Source organism: Chelonoidis abingdonii, chromosome 3, assembly GCF_003597395.2.
Source record: "Chelonoidis abingdonii isolate Lonesome George chromosome 3, CheloAbing_2.0, whole genome shotgun sequence".
Classification (NCBI taxonomy): domain Eukaryota; kingdom Metazoa; phylum Chordata; order Testudines; family Testudinidae; genus Chelonoidis; species Chelonoidis abingdonii.
Window position 1 is genome coordinate 103,081,328 of NC_133771.1, and position 10,852 is coordinate 103,092,179.

At 43.6% G+C, this 10,852-nt stretch overlaps 1 protein-coding gene across 4 annotated transcripts in view; it reads left to right on the top strand.

Annotated features, from left to right (window-relative positions):
* L3MBTL3 (L3MBTL histone methyl-lysine binding protein 3) overlaps nucleotides 1-10,852 on the top strand; it is a 172,660-nt gene that overhangs the window by 69,309 nt on the left and 92,499 nt on the right. For all 4 annotated transcript variants that reach the window (XR_012655534.1, XM_075063942.1, XM_075063943.1 and 1 more), the window contains 2 exons: nucleotides 4,489-4,580; nucleotides 6,569-6,720. Coding sequence is in view for 3 of the 4 variants with exons in the window: in XM_075063942.1 (XP_074920043.1) it covers nucleotides 4,489-4,580; nucleotides 6,569-6,720 (244 nt within the window). In the remaining variant the exon portion in view is untranslated. The remainder of the gene's footprint in view (nucleotides 1-4,488; nucleotides 4,581-6,568; nucleotides 6,721-10,852) is intronic.

Below are 10,852 nucleotides of genomic sequence, written 5' to 3' on the forward strand. Positions count from 1 at the left end.
CCCAAAGCAGAACAAAATGAATAAAACCGGTTTTTCTGCTAGAGATCAATGCCAAGGGGAGGGGATAGACCCTGTGTTATTCACACTGGCTGCTACATGCAATTTTGAGGACTTGACAAGACTCCTTAATTTGGGACAGGATCGTCTGTGGCACTTGGGTCACCACCCATGGGAGCGGCAGCTCCAGAAGGCAATCTCACATTAGACAGACGCTGAGACATGAGGCACGCGCTGAAAATCTTAGGGAGGCATAACATGCCCAGAAGTACATGAAGTGAGACAACAGCAAAGTTGGGCAAGTGGCCATGGTTCCATACTGATAGCTGCATTTACTGTAGGAGGCAGCGTAAGTGGGTAAAGAAGTATCTCACACTAGGACAGCATTGCAAGGATTATGGTAAATTGAACTATTTTAGCAGTGTGTGCAAGAGCAGAAGCAGCTCTCAGAAAGATTGTCAGACTTGTACATGAAGGGGATGGTACATCAGATAACGGTGATGGCTTATGATTCTGTCATTGAGTCAGAGAGAATATCAGGTTCAGGCTGTTGGGACAGGAAAGCAGCAAGGGACAATGTCAATCTCCTATGAATGTAATAATGTTAAATGGGGAAAGTCTTGTGCAGTTTCAGTTGGATAGCAGTACCTTCTGTAATGTGACTCATCAGCGTGAACTGGAATTTAACACTCAATTACAAAAAGCAGTTGCAAGCCAATAATGTACAGTGAGAGCATAATGCAGCCCAGAGGAAGATATGATCTCATAGTAACTAATGTGAAGAATAGCAGATGGTACCAACTAAAGTTTGTGTTTGAGGATAGTAAGCACAGCAGCCTCTTCTTGTGAATACAGCCATATAACCCATGTTCGGAAGGCGGCATGTTGAGTGGGATTGGGCAAACATTTGACATGCTGAAACACATGATAACACTTGCTCCTGTCCTTAAGTACTTCCAGCCAGGAAAGCCACTGACACTCCAGTGTGATGCATTGAAACAAGGATTGAGTGTAGCTCTTTTGCAGGAGCAGTCAGTCACTTATGCCAACACCTCTGGCTAAAGGAATGTGCGATGGAGGGGTCTGGTCATCTGTTTTCAATGTTTATATTAAAATGTTTTTAAAATAGGGAAAATGCATCATGATCAGTGGAACTGGAGTCCAGGGGTCCCATGTTCCTTGGAGGGATTGTTATTGGTGGGACACCAAGAACATAGGAAATGCAGGAGGTTAAGTTGGAAACAGCTTAGAACATGGACAGAGCAGTGCCCAGGGTTTAACAGTTTTCCAATTGTTCAGCTTAACCTGCATTCATCTTCACTCTTCACAAACGAAGCAGGAAACACCCATTTTGAAAACTGTCAGGCATGGAAGGGCCTGACATGAAAATTTCCCCTTTCTGATACTTTATTGTGAAAATTAAATTATGCAAAGAGGTAATGTTTGTGTTATAAAACAAAATAAACCAGTGTTACTAAGCCAACCTAAATGAAAGCACCTAAGGTAACAGTGTTTTAACATTAAGTCTCATATATGCTATCACCCTTTTTAAAGACTAGATTAAAACAATATATGTGATATATTTGCAGATTTAAAATACATTCAGTAAATATTAGCCCTAATAATGATGTAATTTCAAACAAACTTGGTAATGAAATTTCAGCAAGAGATAATTTAAAAACAAGAAAATTCACAAAGCAAAAATGTTCAAATAATCACTGAGGACTGAAAACAAACCTGTTTTTAAAGAAACAGAAAAACAAAAAACGTTTTAGAGTATTACAAGTATTATAATATATTAGAGTCTATTTTTAGTTATTGAGTTGGGCACTTTCTGGTACTACTGATGTCCATTGTGTATGTATGTTGTCTGGAAAGTAATTAAACCAGTGACGTTATTCATTAAGTACTATGGGCAAAATAAAGTCTTGTGTTTTTGTGGCTGTCATAAATAGATAGCTAAGGGTTAATGTTTCTTTTACCTGTGAAGGGTTAACAAAGGGAACCAAACACCTGACCAGAGGACCAATCAGGTAAAATGCATTTTTCAAAGTCAGGAGGGAATTTTTGGGTCTGAGTTTTTGTCTGTCTCTCAGCTATGAGAAGGTTCTCTATCTTCTAATCTTCTGGTTTGCAAATTGTAAGTACAGATAGAAAACAATATAGCTTTTATGTTGTTTTGTTTTTACATGTGTGTAGCTTGCTGGAATGTTTCAAATTGGATTATCTTTTTGAATCAGACTGTTGTTCATATTTTCTTATAAGCAATAGCTCTGTATTGTCACTTGTGAGAGTTATATTTTTATGTCTTTTTCTTTCTTAATATATATAATTTCTTGTTTGAGTTTTTTCTCTCGGGTAGACTAAGGACGAAGGGGAGGGAATTCCCTTGTGTTAGATCTATGGAGGTGAAACTCTGCAGCACCAGGATTGGTGGGAGGGGGAAGAGAGAGAATCCTCTCTGTTTTCTTGTATTTGGGGTTGTCTCTTTGTGGAATAGAGGAGACATGCTTCTTGGTATTGTGATGTAAAGAGATTGCATCAGTACTCCCAGGTTAGCCAGAGGGAAAGTCTGGGGGAGAGAGAGGGGAAGGAAGTGGGTTATTTCCCTTTGTTGTGAGACTCAGAGTCTCTGGGTCTTGGGTCCCCAGGGAAAGTTTGGACCAGAGCGAGGCAGGCGCTATAATTCCTGTCTGGTGGCAGCGAGATAAGATCCAAGCTGGTAGTTAAGCTTGGAGGTTCATGCTAGGCACCCACATTTTGGACGCTAAGGTCCAGATTTGGGAAAGATGCTTATGATAGTGGCCTCCTTTGAGGGGTAATTTGTACAGCTGGTTTGCATATAGGAGTGCACCTATAGCTCCTCTGCTTAATACAAGAGGCCCCCATGGACCCAGAGAAGGGGGCTTAGTTATATTTGTTTTTTGCAGTTAATTTAATTTTAGCTAATATTTACAATTAAGACTGTGAGGGGAGGGGAGGTCTAAAAGGAAGAAGGGGCTGCTCAATAATTTTCTTACAATGCTTCACAAAATAAGAGGGTCTCAAAAGGTTAAACACAATTATTTTCTCCTTGTGTGGTAAATGATTGACAGTATGATTAAGCTTGGTTTATACATCTGTAACATCTATACCGGGGGTAGTCAATATGAGGACTGCGGGCCAAATCCGGTCCTCCAGATGCTTTTGGACAGACCCCAAAATCTTTATATTTGCTTATCATCATTTTTTTTTTTAATTATTGTTTTTGAAGTCTGGACCTTGACTATACTTTGACCAAGAAATGTGGACCTTAATGGAAATAATTAACTACCCCTGACTTTTATGCAGTATCTTGAAATGGCTTTATACGGCTATACAACAGGGAGACAAAGGAAGATATGTAACTGTGCATACTAGTAATCTTTGTTGCCCCTTTTTTTAGTGACCAGGAATATGAATAGTTAGACTTTTCCCATGTTACATTATTTTCTGTTAAATTTTCTTCTAAAAGAAACTGAGTGAAAAGGGGGAAATTACACTAAGAAATGTTTGTTGAAACACAGAAGCAAAACAAAATAGCTGCATTCTTGAAAAAATGGTGATTGTCCCTTCTGATACAGTGTGGAATGTTCATGTTCTGATAATTGATTGTTTCCTTAAAATATTTTTCTTAGTATTGTTGTTTATTTGTATTACAGTAACAGCTATTGCCCTCAGCTAAAACTCAGGCCTCATTGTACCAAAGTTTATATTTATATTTATATATATAACACATAGTAAGGGACATTCCCAGTCCTAAAGAGTTTACGATACAAATAAACACTACAGACAAAGTGTGGAAGAAAGGAGGTAGTATTATCTCTATTCTGCATATAGGGAATAGAAGCACAGAGAAAGTTTGCCTCAGGTCACCTGTAGGAGAACTAGGAACTGAACTCAAATCTCCTGAGTCCCAATCCAGAGCCTGAGCCACAAGACCATCTTTCCTCCTATATGAAGATTGGGAACCGTCAAAACTTCAGTCTTGGAAAAAGATGAGAAGCTGATCAATTTCAGATCAGGAAAAAAAGTAGACACTCAGGTCATCATAATATTTTGTTCAGATACTAAAACAAAACCTGGTCTTTGTGATAAATAAGCTTAGCTAACTGGTAGCAGGGAAGGATTACTGATTCCTCTCTGAATTACCAGGTGCCAAAAAAAAATAGAAATCATTGAAATCATCACCGTTACCTTGGGATAAAACTGGCGTAATGTAGCAGAGAAACAGGCCCTAAATATTAATAGTTTTACCATAGAAGATACTTATAATATAATTTAATGTTAAATTAAATGGTTTTTAATTCTTCAATTTTTTCCATTTGTGACATTCTGGAATTGAATGATTTGGGACTAGATGAAAAATGAATAGCTGAAAAAATAATTGTATAGAAGATTATGGTTGCCATAATCAACCCTGTGTCTCATGCATATTTTCTTCTCTTTCACTTTTTTGTGGAAACCTTTTAGGATATGAAGAAGAGGAATTTAACTGGCCCTCATATCTTAAAACATGTAAGGCTCAACCTGCTCCTAAATCTTTGTTTGAAAACCAGAACACGGTAAGTATTCTTCATTTGCCACTTCTTCATTGCTTCAGAAAGTTGCTAGCTGATTCATTTGTATCATTTCAGTGACAGGAGATTCTGGAAATCCTGTAAATAATTTTTTCCTTAAGGTTTGATAAATGATTAATCTGTATTAAAATTCACTTCTGAAATCCACATGAATTAAATTTATATATATGTATAAATTGTGTTAAAAGAACTTTAAGGTTGCAAGGTCAAGCACTCAAAAGTTAGGGAATACTAGAAGTAAGGTTATCTGTTTAACCTTAATTAAGCCCCCATATGCATTATGCTTCAGTCCTTAATTATATGAATAAACACTGTTCTTTCCACAAGTCCTATGCCTCATTCTGTACACAGGATGAATGGTCCACCTTAAATCTGGTATTTCCTAACTTTTGAGTATTTGACTTTGCAATATTCACATTCTTTTTACATTTTAAATGTATTTACTACGTTTTTAAAACCGAAAACACCCCAAAAATTTCATCATGTGAAATAATAATTTCTTATATAATGCTTTTTTATCAGTAGCCCTCAAACTGTTCTATAATCTCTCAATGTATTAATCCTTACAACACCCCTGTGAGGTAGGGAAAGCATTATTATCCACAGATGGGGAGCTGAGCCACAGAGAGGTTAAGTGACTTGCCCAAGGTCTCACAGGAAGTCTGTGGTGGAACAGGTAATTGAACCTAGGTCTTCACATCCTAAGCCAGTCCTCTAACCACTGGATGAGCCTTCCTCGACACCTAAACTAACAGAGTAGCTGGTAGCAGTGGAAGGCTGTTAGCATCTGTGTGGATCTGCCACTAGAGGGGAATGAGATACACACAGAAAAGGTGTTGAGACTCAGAAATAATTGGTTAAATTCTAGGTTCTGTAAGGAGTGTGTCTAGTGGGAATAGACCCTTCTGCCTCTGTCACCCCAGCCTCTCCCTGACCCCATCTGCGCCTAACCCATCCCACAAGCTGCTGCTATCCCCCAGATCCTGCCTGTCCCCTCTCATCACTGACTCACTCATGCACCCCTCCAAACCTTCCTCCCCCAGGCCCTTCTACTACATCCCTGTTCCCTTTTTTTCTGCTCCTTGTCCCCTTCCAGTCTCTCCCTGTCCCTTTCTGCTCCTATCCCACGTCAGCTCCTGTCCGTCCCCCGCTGATATCCACCCTGGCTTCTCTGCTCCTGGCCTCAGTTCTTTGCATATTTTCCCATGAATCCTCCCTACGTTTTAAAAGGTTGTTTATACTTTTGTGGCACCACTGGATTTAAGCCTGCTTCTCTTCTTCTCAGACTAAGACTTCTGACCAAAACATGGAATAACTTTTAATTTTATTAGGCATAAGCAACAGTTTCTCTTGGCTGGTTTTTAACCTTCCTTTTATCCAACATTTTACCCAGTTTGTCTATCCTGCCTGTATCATGAACTGGCATCATACTATTTTTATCATTTTATGGAACTAGGAGAAAGCTGTCAAAGGTAGTGTCTGTCTAAACCAAAATCTACAAATTTTGCAACATGCTCGGAAATTTTTGGTTCATAAAACATGATCTCAGAGTCTGTATCTATGTTTGCAAAAAGAACAAGAGTACTTGTGGCACCTTAGAGACTAACAAATTTATTTCAGCATGAGCTTTCGTGAGCTACAGCTCACTTCTTCAGGTGCATCTGAAGAGGTGAGCTGTAGCTCACGAAAGCTCATGCTGAAATAAATTTGTTAGTCTCTAAGGTGCCACAAGTACTCTTGTTCTTTTTGCGGACACAGACTAACACGGCTGATACTCTGAAACCTATCTATGTTTGAGCATCTTTCGTGTAAGATAATTGGGCTGTTGCTGCATTGTTGGCCAGCTAATTGGTAAATTTTTAAATGATAGTAAATCTTTAAATGACAATGTATGTATTGGTTGTGGACTCTGGGGAGGTTTTGGGATGTAGAGTGTGTTATTTACCTTTAATTTAAACTTTCTGTTTGAGCAGACAGTTATTCCATCGGGATTTCGAGTGGGAATGAAGCTTGAAGCTGTAGACAAAAAAAATCCTACATTCATCTGTGTTGCTACAGTAACAGACATGGTGGACAATCGTTTCCTGGTTCATTTTGATAACTGGGATGAGAGCTATGACTATTGGTATGATCTTTGTATTTGTTGTATTTTAATAAGTCATATCAGAAATTTGTTAAGACAGTATCTTTCCCTGATAATTTTTGTACTCTGCATGTAGTCAGCACATCATCTTTTAGCAGATTTTTATAAAAATGTCTTCCAAACCATTTAAACCTTTGTAGTAGATGTTAGGGGCCGGGTTATCAAATGTAGATGTTCAAGTTGCACATACACAATTTTCACAAGATTGTGGAAAATGGGTATTGTAGTTGCATGTGGGAGTAAATCTGGTATAAATAATTTCTCTTTTAATTTTGCAATGCATCTTCATTTTGGATTTTTTATTGAGAAATACACACGTGGACATACCAATACCATCAGTGTTAGGCACACTGGTAGCCATGACTGAAACAGCAACTACATTTCATCAGGATGTTTCTAGGTCTGGCCCATATGCCCTACTAATAAAATCTGTTGAAGGGCATGATTGTCTCTTGATCCTACTGCATCACAGTTCTGTTGTGCTGGCTCATATAAGTTCCCGTTAGGTGTATACGTGCACGGCTGTCGGAAACTTTTCCCTGGCAGCTACCCGTTGGGCCAACTGTGGAGTCCCATGGAGTGGCACCAATATGGTGCTCTATATACAACCCTGCCGGCCCAATCCCCCTCCAGTTCCATCTTACTACCAGTGACGGTTGTTGGAACTGTGGTCTCTTGCTCGCAAATGCTCCACTAATCCCTAGCTCTACTGCTTATCTTTGTCTATAGTTACCCATTGTTAGTTAATTGTTCTCTACTAATTGTTAATTGTAGTCTTAGTGGTTGGGGGTTTTCCCTTTAACAAGTTCCTCGCCAGGCCCCGGGTCATGCTATCCCAGGGCTTCAAACCCTGTAGCTCCTGCACCAAGCCTATTCCCATGGGCAACCCACACGACTCCTGTCTCCGGTGTCTGGGAGAAGCCCGTCAGGTAGATAAATGCAAGATATGCAAGGCCTTCAAGCCTTGCACCAGAAAAGAGAGAGACATTCATTTAAAACAACTCCTCATGGAGTCTGCCCTCTGTCCAAAACAGGATCTGGCCCCAAGCACCTCGGTGCGAAGTGCTTCTCCAGCGGTGCCGTCCGTGGCACCAAAAAGGACTCGACATACCCTCCCAGGAGTCAGTGGTCTCCCGGGGTCCAGAAGTGTTCCCCTTGGCACCGCTCCCACTCACTGGCTGCCCTCAAGAAGCAGGCCAAGGACAAGCCTCCACAGCAGCCTGCAATCTCGGCAGGGCATACTGCAGAGCATAGGCCTATGGCCGACAAACCCTCTGGTCGGACTTAACCTCCACAGGTCCATGTCTCTCCAGGAAGCCCTGTGCTCCTGGATTCCCCGCGGCTGCAGGTGGAGGAGGTCACACTACCCTCCACACCGGACACTTTTGAGGCCACTAGAGGGCTTATTGAAATGATGGTGCCCAAGTTTCCAGCCTCGGGACCTCTGCTACCCCGAGGCCCAGTACCTTCAAGAGGCAAACTGGCCATGTTCGGGCTGTCTGCCTTTTGACCAGGATCTCCACCTTGCTCGAAGTCTTGATGCCGCTGAGAGTCTCGGGGCTGCTCTGAGTCCTGGCACCGTACATATACTCTGCACGGGTCTGACTCGCGGCACCGGTCTCACAGCCCCCACCCTCGGAGCTGTTCTCACTCGAGGTGGTCGTCAGCTGATTGGGATCTGGATCTCGAATGGGATCACCACCTATCTGTGATCTTGCAGCACCGCTCGCATTAATCTCAGACTGCACTCCCCAGTCGTTGCTCGACGGACCAGCACTGCTCTACGCACCGGTACCGCTCTACATCGCGTCACGAAACCCCATCTTGGCACCTCTCCCCAGCACAGCACCTGCCCTGTTTGCGGCACCATTCCAGGTCCTAGTGCTCCCTCACCATCCCGTTTGGGGTCTCGCCTCCCTGAGGCAACCATCAGCTGCCTGCCTTGGGATCCATTGCAAAACCCGGATCCAATCCCATCCCTGGAGGAGGCTGCACTTGGGACTCGGGAGGAACCGGTCCTGGAGGATCCAGAGGCCGCCACGGAACCAGTCCTGTTGGTGGTGTCTGTCTTGTCTTCTCCTGACGAGGTGATGGCAGATACCTCCACGTCTGGTCTACCACCCATGGACTACAAGGCCCTGCAGGAACTCCTCCAAAGGGTGGCCATAAATATGAACCTCCAGGTGGAAGAGGTAGTGGAGGATGAGGACCCTGTGGTGGACATTCTGGCACCAGAGGGTTCCTCTAGGGTGGTCGTACCCATGCTAAAGACTATCCAGGCTATCGCCAAAACCATTTGACATACGCCTGCCTCCATTCCTCCTATGGCCAAAGGGGCCGAATGGAAGTACTTTGTCCCTGCTAAAGGGTATGAATAACTTTTCACTCACCTCCTCCCTCCATGTTCCCTTGTTGTGAAGGCAGTGAACGAAAAATTGAGGCAGGGGCCTGTGCCCAAATCAAGAGACTCTAAGCACCTTGATTTGTTTGGGGGAGAGGTTTATTCAACTAGCTCATGATCCTGAGCGGGTACAGTTATAACTCATGGTCTATGGTTCAAAAGTTCAAAGAGCTTCTCTCATCCGAGTCAAGGGCTGAACTGGAGGCCATCACTGAGGGCAGAATTGTAGCCCGGACCTCCCTTCAAGGTTCTGTGGATGCCGCGGACTCAGCAGCATGTACCCTGACATCAGGTATCGTGATGAGACGCAATGCTTGGCTCCAATCCTTGGGTCTCCCCACGGAAGTTCAGCAAACAATTCAGGACCTCTTGTTAGACAGTCAGGGTGTGTTTACTGAGCAGACAAACTCTAGGTTGCATAGCCTGAAGGACTCCGTAACACCATGAAGTCCCTTGGCATGCATACCCCGGCAACCCAAAGGAAGCCTTTCAAACCACAGACCACCCAACAGCAGTCTTTCCCCGCTAGGCCCAGGCAGGACTTCTCCCACAGGAAGAATGGATCTAGTCAGCGTAGGCATCACGCCTACCCACAGGGCCAGGGACAGTCCAAGCTCCCTCTGGGACGTAAGCTTCCCCTTTTAAGGTGTGCACGAGGCCGGATTACTAGTCACAACCCTTGCTGAACCGACTATCTCACTTCTTCTATGCATGGTCCTTTATTACATCGGACCGATGGGTGGACCACACAGTAGAGATGGGATATTCTATTTACTACTGCTCCTTCCCACCCTTCCATCCCACTTGCCTGTCTCTCTTCTCTCATGAGCAACTTCTCATCCAGAAGGTTCAAACCCTCGTCACTCTAAGAGCAGTGGAGGAGGTGCCCCAGGAGCTCAAAGGCAAGAGTTTCTACTCCAATTACTTCCTTGTCCCCAAACCAAAGGGAGGCCTGAGGCCAGTTCTGGACTTAAGGGAACTCAACAAGTTCATCATCAGCCTGAAGTTCCACATGGTCTCCTTGAGCACAATCATTCCCTCTCTGGATCCGGGAGATTGGTACGCCGCCCTCGATATGTGAAAATAGGCGTTCTTCATATCTATCACCCCGTCTCATAGATAGTTTCTCTGCTTCATGGTGAACAAAGTACATTATCAATTCACGGCTTTCCCATTCGGCCTGTGCACAGCTCCCCGTGTCTTCACCAAATGTATGGCAGTTGTGGCAGCCTTCGTTTGCTCCAATCACATGCATGTCTACCCTTACCTGGATGACTGGCTCCTCCAAGGCCGCTCTGGTCAGAAGGTAGAATTGCAGGTGCAAATGGGCAGACACATTAGAACGCCTCGGCATCATTCTCAGCCCCCACAAATCTGTTCTCACCCTGACTTGGAGAATAGAGTTCATCAGGGCAGTCTTAATGCCAGTCAAGCGAGAGCGTTCCTCCCGGAGCCACGACGTCTGACCCGCTTGCTGATAATCAGCAGCGTTTGCAGTTTTCCCACCAGCATGGTGAGACAGTGCCTCAGGCTGCTGGGCCACATAGCGTCCTTGTGGTAATTCAGCCTCCCAGTCCCAGACCTGAACTTTAGCGTCCACAATCTGGTCCTGTCCCAAACCTGGACTTTTGCGTCCAAAAGTCTGGGGGCTTACCTGAAACTCCCCCAAGCTCACTACCAGCTTGGGTATTTGGGCTGCCACCAGGTCAGGTA